Here is a 16034-nt window from a genome sequence, read left to right as displayed (position 1 = left end):
TCTATGCAGTTCATGGTAACATTAATGCATTTGTTCGATTTTAAGAATCTTGCTACTGTGTTGGATCACAATGTGGTGTTCAATAAAACATCAAGTTGGGAACAACAACACCAGTGTGGATTCACTGGTCTAGTTAGTGTAGTCAGTGTGAAGCAATTCTGCCCTCATGTGGCAATCAAAAATTCAGCCAACCGACTGGACCAAAAATCCAGTGTAAGAGAAGAAAACTCTGTACATATGTGCAATCTAAAAAAGGCTAGTAGGAGAGGGCAAGGTAGAAAACAAAATTCTGCAATAACAATGCAATGTTTTCCCTCTGTAGTTGAAAATCCTCTAGCTCTGGCAGTCAAAGTTGTTTTCTTGAGGGTTTTGCATATCTTTTCCCAGAAGAGCTAGATCTGAACACTTGAATTGCTTGAGTCTGATTTGCAAATGAACAAAAAGGCAGAAGCAGAGCCATATAATGATTTATTTTTAAAGAGAAGCAGGAAACATTGATTGAACACTGGTGGCAAAGAAACCAAAACCACAGTGACCGGCCTACTCATGCTCTGAAATAGATTGTTGTGGAGTCTTTGACATACTCTCTTGTCGTTTTAGCAAGTGGCTCAGAGTGGATCGTGACTCACCGAGCGCCAAGGCAAAACACACCGAGAATGCAATTGAAGGATAATATCAAAGGCTTTGTCTTGTTGCCATATCACTTGCCTGAGGAAATGTATTATTATTATGCCACTGACAACAGAGGGCCAGCACACTACAGGTGGCATTACTGTGGCACAACCCAAGAAATTGGAAGTGCACCCACTCTGCCAAGAATACAAAACTGTAACTGGAACAAAACGAACTCACAAAATCATAAACAGCGCAGCCTGTGGCACTCCATCTTGTGTGGCGGCCAATAAGAAGGCGCATTTTTCCAAGAGATGAGCCGAGTTGAGAATATCCAGAGAATGACAGTGACTAACAGCCCTGCTTTGCTTCCCACTCTATTGACTGTGAGTAAAGGTGGCCGACATTGACCTACCGCCACTCCCAATCCTTATTAATCTCCAACAAGAAGCAGGAAAAATCCCACGTGCACCAGAAATGAGAAACTGCTACTCTGCTGAACAGAAATACTTTACAGGGTGCAATCTATCATGTGGAGTAGTCATAACTCATATATGCACATTGCAGACACAGTAGCTGAATATATACAGACCCTTTGCACTTCCACAGATATTTGTATTATGATGCAAATGGAACACATTCAGAGAAAAACAATTCCTCCTCCAAAACATTTAGGCTAGATGAGTTACATTGTACTTTGTAAGTCGTAATATCCTACAACTGCTTCTTGGAAATTAAAGTCCCATTCAACCATTCACAAGCCACTGAAGATGTTAGCACTGCAGACTCTAGGTCATAAAAGCTATTATAGTCTGCGTTCAGAGTACACGAAATTGGATTTCATACGATTCAGCTAAACAATCGCTCCAAGGTGATCCCTTTTCAAGCTGCAGTAATTCTGCTCATATAATTCCCTTCGGCACAAGCACACACCTACTAGCCATAGTTTGTTATGCCATCCCTTAAACTGTAGCGGAAATACTGCCTTCAGGGACAGGGATGAAGCATGCAGCTCATCTCTTAAGCACATTTAACGGCTCGTTACCCCACCGCTCGTTTCCGGCAACACGACACTCCTTGGTCAGGTGCCATTCTCTAATGTGCTGGAAATGAGCCATGAGCCTCTACAGTCCTTAGACAGTAAGTACGGTGTGCTCAAGGGGCCATTTTGGTACCGAAAGGAGTGAAGTAGTGCCTTAAATGGGAAAAAAGCCAAAACTGAAACTGTTGCTTTTGCAATTAACAGTGCCCTCTCTAGTGCTGCTAATATATGTAAAGATAACAAAGTGAATGAATTTTAAATGAAACAGCTTGGGTATGACCTATGGGTCTTAAATGTGTCCAAGAAATACTGTGCGTGTGTAGCATTTCTGAGAATTTACTGCATTTCGGCTTCTGCCGTCCAAGGTTATTTGCCACTGGGATGAAGAGAATAAAAAACTCAAAGAGCATTCCAGAAAAAAGTGAAACTTTCAAGGTTCCCCATTTAGTATAAAGAGGTACATAAAGGTTTGGAATGGGGTCATTTGAGGAAAACTAATTCTGATGGAGGTAAAGTAAAATGGTTTTTAGGTACTTTGAGAAACATTTAATAGCAACACTTTATAGTAAAAACAGAAAAATATAACTTTGAAAATATGGCAAATTCAGGCTTGAAGTTTATAAAATATCTGAACTGTAATAAATATCTATAACACAATGCTTTTGACATTTGTCCTCGTGTGTACAAGGAGACAGAAGAACCTATACAGCAGAATCAAGGGGCTGATGAGCATCACATGACATCATCAAAAGAAACAGCCATTTGGAAAGCTCTGGACCAACTCTGCGGATTGTAGATGTCACACCCTCTCCACGACGAACGAGTATGTTTGCCAGCAGACCAACTTTTTCATGTTCCGATTTGCACCGTGCATATGCCTACAAGTAACAAATGTACATTCAAACATGAGATCTCGCACCAAAAAACATTAAATAACATACATAAAATGATTTACAAAAGATCAGTATATGCCATTTGTCTGCCGATAATGGGTTGGCAAATACAATTTGTATTAGTTGTTACACACTTCAATAATCGAAAACAGATTAAACCTGAGCAAGAAGCCGAGGAGAGGGGTAGGCACTGAGTATAGCACTGGCCATATCAGGGCTGATGCAGTTCAACTGCTGTATTTGTCTCTTCCAAACTTGCAGAAGGCCGTTCCCTGTGCGGTCCACCTTCTGACCCCCTGCCCACTCACTCGCCAAATAAAACGTGAAACCCGTCTTCTCTCGCTCCCGCCTGGGAAGAGTAAACATACACAAGTAAAAAATAAACCACTGTAGCTAAAGATGCAGCTGGTTGGAGAGCGATAAATATGGAAACTGGCATCCTACTCACTTGAACGGTGCCTCGGCTACTGCTTTGGTTAACATGGTAATATAATCAGTGAAGTCTTTCCAGGTAGAGAGGAAACGAACTTGCACCCCAGTTTGCAGTTGCAGGTCTACCAAAGCCTGATGGACAGGTGAGGGAAAAAAGACTGAGTTGAAGTAGAGGACCTCAAATATGGCCATGAATTTATATATATCGACTCCCAATGAGGTGGTTTAGCTTACCTCCTCCACCTGCACTCGCGAGACCTCAGGAAGCTGATTGATATCGTTTTTCTTTCTTCTCTTTTTCTGCGCTCCCTGAAGTCCCTACATTCTTTTCCTCACCCAGCACTGCTTCACAGTATTTCTTCTGACATTTTGAATTCTGGGATCTGCACAAGAACATTAAATGCAAAATTAAGCAATTATAAACTCTGTCATTCAAAATATATCATAACATACATATGCTAATGCAAATGTTTGTTTTATGATTACTGTTCAAAAAATTATTTTAATTTTAATTCTGGTAAATCCCTCAGGGTATAAAAACAGAAAAAATGCAGCATGAATTATTTATTATAGCAGTGTAATGCTTGTATTTTTGTCAAAGCATTTAGATGAAATCTTCATTAAAGTTGTCAAAAAAATTAAACTATGTCTGACACAGTCACTCACCTGAAGTTCTTGTCTATGTCAATCACGACCAGACTGAGGGTTCTGCTTAGGTTCCTGCTCATATGTCCTTGGATCCAAGTGGTCAGAGATATGCCGCTTTCCATCAACACACCGTTGCATTGCCTCTATATTAAAAACAAATAAATCCAATACAGAGCCTAATCAGGAGAGAAATCCCAAGGCTGACAAAATTCTGCACTGTAAAAAAAATTACGTTAAATAAACAGCAGCTGTGGTTGCCGGAATTTTACCATAAAAAATACGGTAGCAACGTTTTAGGTTTTACGGTTTTAACTAGGGCTGCACGATAAATCACATGCGATATTGAATGCGCATCTTGTCAGAAAGCCGGTTCTGTAATCAGCGATAAATCTCCATCACCTGCGGGCTTTCATATTGAGCAACATTAACTACTCAGAACCGTTGTTCACTGACGAGCTGCGCAAAAAATCACGCGAATACAAACGTGGGTTTGCGCAGCTCGTCAGTGAACAACGTGCAGCCCTAGTTTTAACATAAATTTACAGTTAAATACCGTAATTTCATTAACTGATATAATGTTAATATACCAACCTTATTAAAGTACTGAAATCTGTTTTGTACCTTTGTAATACACTGATAACCGCCCAATGCAGGTGGTGATGAGAAAGTCACATGATGAACCAAAGCCCATCACAAGCAGCTTTTAAATAATAACATATATAGAAGGTGCACAGTGTCATTCACACAAACACTAAACACCATCATGGTAACACACATGAAACTGAAATAATGCAATAAACATTCAACAACATTAGGTGGAATACACAACCCTAATATACAAAACTGATAAGAAAAAAATAAGAAGAAACATAGTTATTTCAACAAAAAAACATCAAATTTTAAATGTAACGCACGGAATTCTGGGAATGTAAATTTATGGTTATTCAATGTATATTATATGGTCTCTTTCACTTCCAAAAACGGTATACTACCGTAAAATTAATGTCCAATACTGTTTTTCACCGTATACAGTAGGGGAATTTACCGTTAACCATTTAACAGGTTTTTACTGTAGCATTTTTTCAGTCTTTTAACGTTAAATTCATGGTAATTTTTTACAGTGTGAAGACATGTATTTTTCAAAGATCAAGCAACAGCATATTTTAAAGAGCTTACAGATTATTTTTTTTTACATAATTGAGAGGTGATCCTGTAATTATATTCATTACCCTTAATTGCTCTGACTCTTCTTGGAAAGGTCATAACTGCTAGTTTATCCTGTTGCCCTTTCGGCCACAAAACTCTTTTAATTTCATTTTTAGTTGTCACATCATGCAAAAAGGCACGTCAAACAATTGTCCAATTAATGGTCAATTAGGTAATTATAATGGTCCCATAGGAAATTACACCATACCAGAACATAATGTGCCTACCTTGGAATAGTTATTAACCATGGTTACAAAGTCATCCACAGAAACTTGGATTACAGTATTTGAGTCTGGAATGGACATCATCTCACCAGTCTGCAAATAAAACATTCAAATTAACTATAAAAACATATGCAAAAAGATTTAGATCAGAGGTTCTCAACCTTTTTTGACTACAAGACCCCCCTTTGTCCAAGACAATATTCTAAATAGCTCCTATCTAAGCTAACACAAACCTCTGGCACATCTGTTGAAATAAAACTATGTCAAGATTACGGTACATTTTTATTTTTTGTTTTTAATCATATTAATTAAGATTATAGTGTGTTACTATATATATAGATATGAGACATCACACATATATTTAAGGATCTTCTTTATCTACAAACCGATGTGTGTGTGTAGATAGATAGATAGATTGATAGATAGATAGATAGATAGATAGATAGATAGATAGATAGATAGATAGATAGATTCACCTGTAGATAGATAGATCTTACAATGATATATACATGTATTTTAATTTTTAAATGTCAAAAATTCAGCATTTATATCTGTTACATTCAACAAGAGCTCCTTAGGTGGCATATTGCAGAACAGCGATATTCTAGCAATTAGATCATCCAAACAAAAATGAACATAATACATTGTTCATCCTCATTTCCCCCATTGTTACATTGACTGGTAGATTACCTTTGCCATCATGTAACCTCACTCTAAAACATTAAACATAGCACTGTTAAATGTAATCTTTAGCAAATCTTATAATGAATAACCACTTTTCTTACTGTACACTCTATTACGGCATTCTTCCATCTTAGAAACATTGCCAAGTTACGAAACATGATACCTGTTTCTGATGCAGAAAAGCTAGTTCATGCATTCATGACCTCTAGACTGGACTATTGTAATGCACTGCTAGGTGGTTGTCCTGCATCTTCAATAAACAAGCTACAGATAGTCCAAAATGCAGCGGCTAGAGTCCTTACCAGGTCAAGAAAATATGATCATATTACCCCAATTTTACAGTCTCTGCACTGGCTACCTATTAAGTTCCGTATCAGTTACAAAATATTATTACGTGCCTATAAGGCCCTTAATGGGTTAGCTCCTGCATACCTAACTAGTCTTCTACCACGCTACAATCCATCACGCTCCCCAAGGTCGCAAAATTCTGGACTTTTGGTAGTACCTAGGATAGCAAAGTCCACTAAAGGAGGTAGAGCTATATACAATTTCAAATTTAATATCAGCCTTAACATGAAAATAAGTAATTTATTTAATTTATAAATGTATTTTCTTCATCATCATCTGCATCTCAAAGCAAATGACAAGGAATATGGATAACATGTTTTCTTTAGTGCATTTGTATGTGTAGAATGCTGTCGTGCCTGAGGGCAAGGTGAGCGTCTAGCCCAGGTGACACTATGAGGAAGAGACTCGTGCCATGTTTCTCTATGGCACAACTGCAGCCCATGGCATGCAGGGAAGTCAGGAGAGCGCCCCGCCACCTTCCAGCTGCAGTAGGCCTATGGGAAAGAGGCAGCTAATCAATACTAATCCATTCAGTTTAATACCGCATGCCAGAGCTTTTTAACAACTCGGGAAATGTATCAAAGCACAAAGAGCACTGAAAGCAACTGTGACAGCAAAGATGAGCACTGCAGGCACAGACTGCCACCTACCTGGATCGACCGTCACCACCATGTGTTTGAGGCACTCCTCTGGCCTTAGGGCTTTCACATTATCAGCCAGCGCTTTCTTCTCCATCCTCAATCCCTCCTTCTCTTCCTGCTGATGCTCTCGCATTGCTCTTTTCCTCAGGGCTTCCTGTCTGGCAGCCTCCACTTCTGCTGGGGGTTTCTTGCATTTGGCCAGGTAAGTGCCATTTTCTGCTTCAGGTGGAGGTTCTTTTGAGAGGTATGGTGCATTGTTGTTTGAGCTGCACTGCCTTGTTATATTGCTACAGATCTTGTTATGTTCAATTGGCTGGGCCTCAGGGTTGATATGATGTGATGGAACTTCTAAGAGGCGTGCCACCTTCCAGCTGCAGTAGGCCTATGGGAAAGAGGCAGCTAATCAATACTAATCCATTCAGTTTAATACCGCATGCCAGAGCTTTTTAACAACTCGGGAAATGTATCAAAGCACAAAGAGCACTGAAAGCAACTGTGACAGCAAAGATGAGCACTGCAGGCACACACTGCCACCTACCTGGATCGACCGTCACCACCATGTGTTTGAGGCACTCCTCTGGCCTTAGGGCTTTCACATTATCAGCCAGCGCTTTCTTCTCCATCCTCAATCCCTCCTTCTCTTCCTGCTGATGCTCTCGCATTGCTCTTTTCCTCAGGGCTTCCTGTCTGGCAGCCTCCACTTCTGCTGGGGGTTTCTTGCATTTGGCCAGGTAAGTGCCATTTTCTGCTTCAGGTGGAGGTTCTTTTGAGAGGTATGGTGCATTGTTGTTTGAGCTGCACTGCCTTGTTATATTGCTACAGATCTTGTTATGTTCAATTGGCTGGGCCTCAGGGTTGATATGATGTGATGGAACTTCTAAGAGGCGTGAGCATCCATTGGAAACCACATTGGAAGCCCGGGTCTCCTCTGCACTGATAGGTGCTGTACCCAGACCAAGCTGTTTCTGTTTCAGTCTTACAGCTAAGGGAATCATGGCCTCCTCTACCTTGTCACTACTGACCATCAACACGTCACTTCTAGCAGCTCCAGCGGAGGCGTGGACCTCCAAAGATGAAACTGGATCAGCAACAGGAGCCATTTCTGAGTCTGAACTGTCTAAAACCACCAGGTTGGGCTGTCTGGATTTTGACTGTGAGAAATCAAACACAGGCAGCTCCTCTGAATCACTGGAGTTACTGTCACTTAGGAGGAATCCAGGTCTACTAATGCAGGTCATGCTGAGCTGTCATACAAAGATCTGCGGTCTGAAGGAAAGTTCAAATTAAAACACAATTTAACATAAAGGGTTCAACCATACAGATTTTTTGATGCCCTGGTGATATTTATTTCCTCCAGAAAATGCGTGTGTGTGTGTATATAATATACATACAGTATATATATATATATATATATATATATATATATATATATGGGTCAATGATGTGACGTGTACATTTTCTATCCGATTGCATTTTTTTTTCAGTAAAAAATTGGTTTAAATGCATAAAAAAGATGCCAAATATATGAAGGACCTCTCCCATGTATGAACTCACTTTAACTTTTCAAAAAACATTTGTAGGATATCAGACCGAATCAGACAATCTAAGATTTGGTCAAAACATGGTTGAAACGAGGAGTCCAAATTCCACAGAGGCCCAAGACAACAGGATGTCATAAATCAGATCCTGGACCCAAGCCTGAACCAACTAGCAGCTTTGAGTAGCTCACAGCATTTAAACAAAAGAACACTTATTGACAATTCCAAGGAGATTGGCAATTTTGGAGCAAGTAATCAAGATTAAATGTATGAATGGGGAGGAGGAATATACAACACCCCGAGCAACGACGACATCTAATTTATTTTCATTGTAAATTTCATAGTGACATTTTGTGGGAAGCTAGCTTGTTTTGTTTAGGTGGCCAATTCTGTGCTTGTAAATTTTGACTGAATTTGAAAATATCATGTGGTGCGACCACTGCAGAGTGTATTCCATTATAGATATATGTCCCAGATTGGCCCAGGTTTTTGTGCTTTCATATTCAATTAATGGTTTATATACATAAAATATCTTATTTTTGTATAATTTGGAATAGATTTTTATGCAATTTGGGTCATTTCAGACGGTTTATGCTTAATCTTTGTACAATATGAGAAAAAATGCAAAATACAAATATTCAGACCATGTAATTTTAGTTTGGTAATTATGCATTTATTAGTAACCATTTCAATCTATTCTGTCAGATTCCACTGCCAAGCAAAGTAAAATAAATGCTCACCATAGGCAGCATATTAATTCTGACCCTGCACTCTAGGACAAACTCCAGATGTAATTTTCTACTATAAGAAAGATGTTCATGTTGTTATCTCAGTACCTGAGCCAGCAACCTCCCCCTACTCTAAATTGACCTTTTGCAAAGACCTGCCCCCCTTAGTTACTGTTGCTACGTCCGACAAACCATGGCACTTTTATGCCATACATCATGTTCTCACGCATTGAAAAATACATCAAAGAGGACACTGACAGTGAGCTGACAGACAAGACAGAGCTGGTTACTTTTAGTATGAAACAAATTATTTCTTTTTTTTTAAAGAAATTCAAACAACAAATACTGTTTTGTGGCTCTTTAACATGTCGTGACAGATCGCTGTAGCGCCTCAGTTCAAGCGTTACATGAACTGATCATGTCTTCATCTTTGCTATTCATAGTACGAAATAAACATGAATGAACATCAGAAGGTATCTTGATTCAACCGTGAAAAGATGTCAATACACACCATTTTTCAAGTTCAAGTCCACCGACGTTAATCTACTCTCCTGTCTGGTTTGTTTGTTGGACAAAAATGGCGGATTCTGCGTTATAATTAGTGGTCGACCTATATGGGTTTTTTGACAGCCGATGCCGATATCTTGGCAAGCAGGGTGGCCGATGGCCGATAAAAAGCCGATATAATTGTATTTATTTTAATTAATATTTAAGAAATTTGAAATCATTTGAAAATGGATTAAAAATAATTTCGACTAAGTCTGCAAGGTTTGTGAAATTAGATGTTCATTAGTCATTCAAAGATTTTTTTAAATTATATTAATGTGTATTTGCTGAATGCTGACGGCAAACGAGAAAGTATTATAATGTTTGACTTTCTATTACTAATAATATTAAAGCAATCGTTACAATACTTTTTTGTATACATTTTAATTCATTTGTTTGACAGTTCTATCTGCTTATTAGATAGAACTGAACGACGACAGCGAGGGAGAATGTGAGCGCTGTGTGTTCAGGCGCTGCAATCTCTAGTGATGGGACGATTGATACAGAGGCTCCGATGCAGTTTTCAAAGTACTATTGTATCACACACTGTGCCGATGCTTGTATCGAAATGACAATACCACGTGATTGATGACGTTTGAAGCTTCGAACGCCATGCAGTATCGGAAGATCGGGACCGCTGGTTTGAAAAAAATCAACGCTTCGCATGACTCTTGTGTTTGACTTTACATTGATTTGGTTGTGTGTGTGTACACTTATTTGGGCTTCAGTAGAATATAGTTTAGAATAACCTCAACACCAGAAAGAAACTGAATGCACGTCACACATCTATTGCATTTTATCATGTTCTAGCTGGGGTCTCAGAGACCCCGAACAGCTCACCCAAAATATTTTTGCTACTACTCACGTCAATTATTAATTATAATCACACACTTGTGTATTTTATATTATTGATCATTTTGTGAATCCATTGACCGGACTACGCATGACACGAGTTGGCACAGATTAAAAACTTTTTCAAACCATCCTCTGCTCTGCGATGTTTTGTTAGATAGGCTGGAAAACGTTGAAACCGAGTCTGACCACCAGATGTCGCTAATGCGCACTGTGTTAAAAAGCTTCGAGTAATGAACCGTTTTTCGGCACAATTTGATGAAAGCCTCAAATGGTTCAGAAAGCCTTGGTTTCCCATCACTAGCAATCGCAGCGCCTTCAAAGTAAAAGTCAGCTGCGCCTTCAAAATAAAAGTCCCGCCTCAAACATATCGGCCAAACAGAAAAACGTATCGGCCGATGCCGATATTTGAAAAATGCCAAATATCGGCCGATATATCAGCCTTGGCGATATATCTGTCGACCACTAGTTATAATACGTCAGACTAGGGCTGTGCGATATTGAAGAAAAATGTGATATGCGATATGCGATAGCGATACGATATTGCTTAAAGTGTGTAAAATCAATTTCAATGAGATTTTAAAATATTTAAAAATGAAAATGATATAACCAATTTGTTTCACATTCTTTCTTGGAAAATAAAGAATCACTATAACTTCTGAAAGTGACCAGCAGTAATTTAGCATTACTTAAAAAGTAATGTCACAAATCAGAAAATGTAATTTAACATCAATGTGAAAAAAATAAATAAATGAATGACACTAATTTTATATCATTGTAACTTTGCTTTCCATACACTTTAAGTACTTCTTCATATACCACAGCAAAAACTATAGTCTGAGAAAGTTCAAACATGATTAAAGGCAAGTGAACAGTCAGTAAAAAGAAAGAAAAAGAAAAAAAAAAGAAATACACAATTTACAAGCATAGATAAAATAAACAGTAGTATTCAGGTACAGAAATTTAATAAATTAAGTGTAAATTAACACTGCATAGTGTTCACTGTATGAATTAAATTTAGATTAATCTTTGTTATAGCCGTTTTGTTAACATTAGTGACATATTCAGTTTGGCTAAAATTTCTCAATGGTAGTGTAAAAAACACCTTTTTTACCCTGTCAAAAACAGCTCTTTTCAGAGCATGCAGATTTGTAGCATTTTCCTTTAAATGTTAATGAGCTCTGCTGACCCCGCCCCTCTCTTCCGAGCCGCTCTCAGAGAGACTGTTTACTTTAGCTGCATTCATCATTAAACTTGCTAATTAGCACATTATTAGGAAAGGCGATTTGCAAAGATTAGTTAAAAAAAACCTTACACACTTCTTCTGTAGGTGAAGCTAGATCATGAATGATTCGCACGAACATAGACGCATTTATGTAGATCGAGGGCGCATTCCCTTCAAAAACAAACATAATCCACTGCGCCTTCAGAGGCTCAGATGTCGGGCGTAAACGACGACTGCTATGTTCATTATTACATCCAACAACAGAACACCTCCTACGGCCAATTCATCTACAATCTAGATGAAAAAACACTAAAATCACTTAATTTTAAATTTTTATATGAATTTATGTGTAAACAACATTCTTAATGTTTGAACAATTACAATAGATATTATTATTTTTTGTACTTTAAAATTGGCCTGTCGAAAATCCTTATACGTCAATGATCCATATATATATATATATATATATACTGTATATATATATATATATATGATATCCATTTTATTTTTAGCAACACTTTATATTTAAGAAATCATACTATATATTACTGGTTAAGTCAAAACTGTATTTTAAATAATTTTATTAGCAAATGATGGCATTGTTCTAGCTGACGTTTTCAGTTTCAACAAAATCTCATCTGATCTCTTAGAAAGCTAAGTAACTTGTTTAAATCTGCAGAATTCACAACAATGTTAAACAGAAACAAAGAAAACGGAACAGGTCCATAAAAAGATGTTAGCCTACTACTGCAAAATCATAGTTAATATAGGATTTCCTGGCAATTTATCTCTTTAGCGTTACTGCGGTGGATACCCCAATTTAAAACCGCTGTTCAAGCTAACGTACCACAGCTTAAACATTGTTCAATCACTGTAACTGTGGGATGTAGGAAAATATGGTTACTTCCATAAAGCAATTGTACATTAATATCCACACTCACGGAAAGACAGAAACGAACAACAGTTTCCAGCTCAAGAGAGCAGACCACATTAAATATCAAGATACAAATGCTCATGTAACTCAGCATCCTCTCAAATCTTCTATTGCAGCTGTACATATGCAATATTCATTAAATACATATTTTTCTTTCTACTCACGCCAGTCAAATTCTGTAGTTCGCGGGTTCTGAAGAATCACAGGAGCTCGCCATGTGCGTCACACTCACGTCATTCAAGATGGCAGCGCTCACGTCCTTGATGCTGCAATCCAGAGCCTGTAAATAGAATGAACGTGTTTATGACTTTTTCGGATTGTATCATGTACAGTGCAAGTCAGATATGAATAATAGTTGCTTATATAAAATAATTGAGACCTTTCAGCGTATTTATATTGACTGTTAGTTGGTACTAGCGTGCTAAGCCACCATTCCCTGACAGCACAGTGAGCATGTGTTAAATGTTGACTGCAGTATCAACAGCATTTAAACTGTGATAAGCTGATTTGGCTTACATTTTGAAAATGGTAATGCAGGTCTTTAAGGATCATGTTAATTTAGTGCCCAGCAATCAGTTATATCAAACCGATGCCTATGACGTGAAGGAAAGTTTCAGCATAATCTACTTTGTTGCAGGCAAGGATTTCTGTGTTCCTCTTGTCTTTGCAGGCATTCTGTTCAGTCAAACACCCACAGTTGTACTGACGAGATTTGCTTCAAAGAAATCAGGAGGAAGCAGCAAAAACCTAGGAGGGAAGAGTGCTGGCCGTAGATATGGTTACAAAAAACAAGATGGTACTTTTTGGTTATTGACCTTGATCTCATATGAGAAAAATGTTGAGATTTTGTTTTTTCTGTAACTGTGGCTATCTTTTTTATCCTCCATTAATTTACATTGTCTTTCCTACTTTTAAGGGAACTTTGTACATGCAGGCAACATCCTTGCAACACAACGCAAGGGTCTAATGCGCTGGCAGCCTGGAGCTCATGTAAGATGTTTGGAATCAAATATTTTCCTAAGAGTACCCGTATCTAGCTATAGCTGTGCCTGGCTGGGGCAAGTAATCATGTGTTTTATGTTGTTATTGTACACCATTTATTAATTACAATTTCTGGTCACTAAAACCATGCTTTGATATTTTTGTACAATATCAAATTTCTATTTATGAATTACTTCATGCTTCAAAATTGTTTCACTTTTTAAATGTTTGCTGAAATGTCTAAATATGTTGTCCTTTCTGTTTTCACAAGCATACAATGACACAGCATATAGCACAGTTTGTGACGGAAGTCACTATATATTTTTTTTTTCTTTTTTTTCTTTTTTTTCTTTTTTTTTTACTTTTCTTAATATTTTTAAACTTTTAATTCATTGCTCTTAAAACTTCTCAAAATCCTAAAACTCTATACAATTATTAAAATTATTCAATGCAATTATTAAAAACTGTAAATGGACAGCATTCACCTTACTGGAAATCAATCTCTCATTTTCTGTCTTCACAGGTTGGTATTGGAACCAACAAAACACTTTATGCCCTAGAGGATGGTAATATTTTTTCTTTTTTTTCTTTTTTTTCTTTTTTTTTTACTTTTCTTAATATTTTTAAACTTTTAATTCATTGCTCTTAAAACTTCTCAAAATCCTAAAACTCTATACAATTATTAAAAACTGTAAATGGACAGCATTCACCTTACTGGAAATCAATCTCTCATTTTCTGTCTTCACAGGTTGGTATTGGAACCAACAAAACACTTTATGCCCTAGAGGATGGTATCGTCAGATTCACCAAGAAGGTGTACATTCCTCTACCACGTAGTGCCGAAGCCAGGGATGTGATCCCAAAACTTCCCAAGGGTGCTGTTCTGTATAAGACCTTTATCAATATCATTCCTACAAAACAGGAGAATAAATTTAAACTAGTGGACATGGTATAAAAAAGACTTTCTTCAACTCCAGTTTGATCTGGATTCTTCAGACTGGTAGCCCACCCTGGAATATTTTGATGGTCTCCTTTCAAATGTTTCTAAAAATTCAGCAGTAAAATATTTAATTTATTTTTATTTGTACAGTCAAGTTATATTCTAATAAAAGTGTTAACCTAACCTTGTGTGACTTTATTATGTTCAATACCTTAAAATACACTACATCATTGAATACAAATTAATTTACACTCTTAAGAAAAATGGTTCTAAACAGTACCAGAAAAGGGTTCTACGGCTTGTAACAATAGCAGAACCCTTTTTAGTGTTTAATAGAACCTTTTTATAGGGTTCCATATAGAACCATGCTTTGAAAATGCTATATAGGACCTTATTGGTGTTATAAATAATCTTTTTAATGATAGTTTTTCATTAATATTAGTATGTTAATATTAGTATTATTTGTATATATTATTTATTAATATTGCTTTTACCCCTCTTATCTGCCTGGTCTTATAATATCTTGAAGTGTCTATTAGGGTTTTACATAAAATCAACAACAACAACAAGGTGTCAACTAGGTACTTTTTTAATGACGTGAAATTGTAGCAAAAATGACAGTGTTCTAACAACAGTTATTAGCAGAATATATTAATGAATGACAATGGACATTGAACATTAATAAATGCTTAAAGAAATAAAATAAAACATAAAATATTGTGTATTGAAGACCAGCTCCAGTGAAATATCTTCGCAATCCGCTATGATCCCTTTAAGTTAATCATTATCTGTATTTTGGTGTGATTGAATGGCAGTTTCTCTCTGCAGATGATGAGGTTGTAGGATGTGACTATCTGAAATGCACAATTGAGTTTAGATATATAATGCGTCTCCTTTCATTTGTTTACATGAAAACAATTGTTTATGAAGGCCAAAAGTAGTATGTGAGCACTTCACAATGTTAAAAGGAAAAAGTAATAAAAAGTTAAGGGATAGCTGTATGTTTATGCATAAACCCTAGTAATAAAAAATATCTAACAAAATGGACCAAAAATTCAGTATCTTTGTTACTTAGTGAAGAAGAGGAGAGTATCCTTAACTGAACAGAGCTGGTCACACTTACACGTTATCTTAAACTAAAAAGAGAAAAGACATAGGAAACCAATTAGCATTTGAAAGTTATAATGTATAGACATTTTAAGAAAGAAATTATTTACCTGTTGAGAGTGTGATGACAGTCTGTGTAGTTGGATGGCTGAGCTCCAGAAAATCAGTAATGAGGCATCTTAGAGTGTAGCCTCGGTTAAGGTTTTACAATAAAACAACAACAGCAGCATGTTGTGTTTTTATTGACATTCAAAATTGTCAGTGCTCTTAACAACAGTTATTAGCTGACTACATTAATAAATGACAATTGACATTGAACATGAATAAATACATAAAGTAAAACACAAAAGAAGAACAAAAAATAGATGTGATGAAGACCAGCTTTCAGTGAAACAATCACAATCCAATCAATATGACGCCTTTAAGTCCATCATTTTGGTGTGATTAAGTAGC

At 37.0% G+C, this 16034-nt stretch overlaps 1 protein-coding gene and 1 pseudogene across 1 annotated transcript; one reads left to right on the top strand and one right to left on the bottom strand.

Annotated features, from left to right (window-relative positions):
- Positions 1-2256: 2256 nt before the first annotated feature.
- On the bottom strand, positions 2257-12746 carry LOC107556568 (crossover junction endonuclease EME1-like; annotated as a pseudogene).
- On the top strand, positions 12729-14652 carry mrpl27 (mitochondrial ribosomal protein L27). Its single transcript, XM_016239705.1, has 4 exons — positions 12729-12835; positions 13224-13349; positions 13470-13543; positions 14283-14652. Exons 1-4 carry the CDS (start codon positions 12769-12771, stop codon positions 14487-14489), a joined length of 474 nt encoding a protein of 157 aa, XP_016095191.1. The 5' UTR covers positions 12729-12768; the 3' UTR covers positions 14490-14652.
- The last annotated feature ends 1382 nt before the right edge of the window (positions 14653-16034 follow it).

Source organism: Sinocyclocheilus grahami, unplaced genomic scaffold (assembly GCF_001515645.1).
Source record: "Sinocyclocheilus grahami isolate Dianchi unplaced genomic scaffold, SAMN03320097.WGS_v1.1 scaffold573.1, whole genome shotgun sequence".
Classification (NCBI taxonomy): domain Eukaryota; kingdom Metazoa; phylum Chordata; class Actinopteri; order Cypriniformes; family Cyprinidae; genus Sinocyclocheilus; species Sinocyclocheilus grahami.
This window is presented reverse-complemented; position numbering and strand designations above follow the sequence as displayed.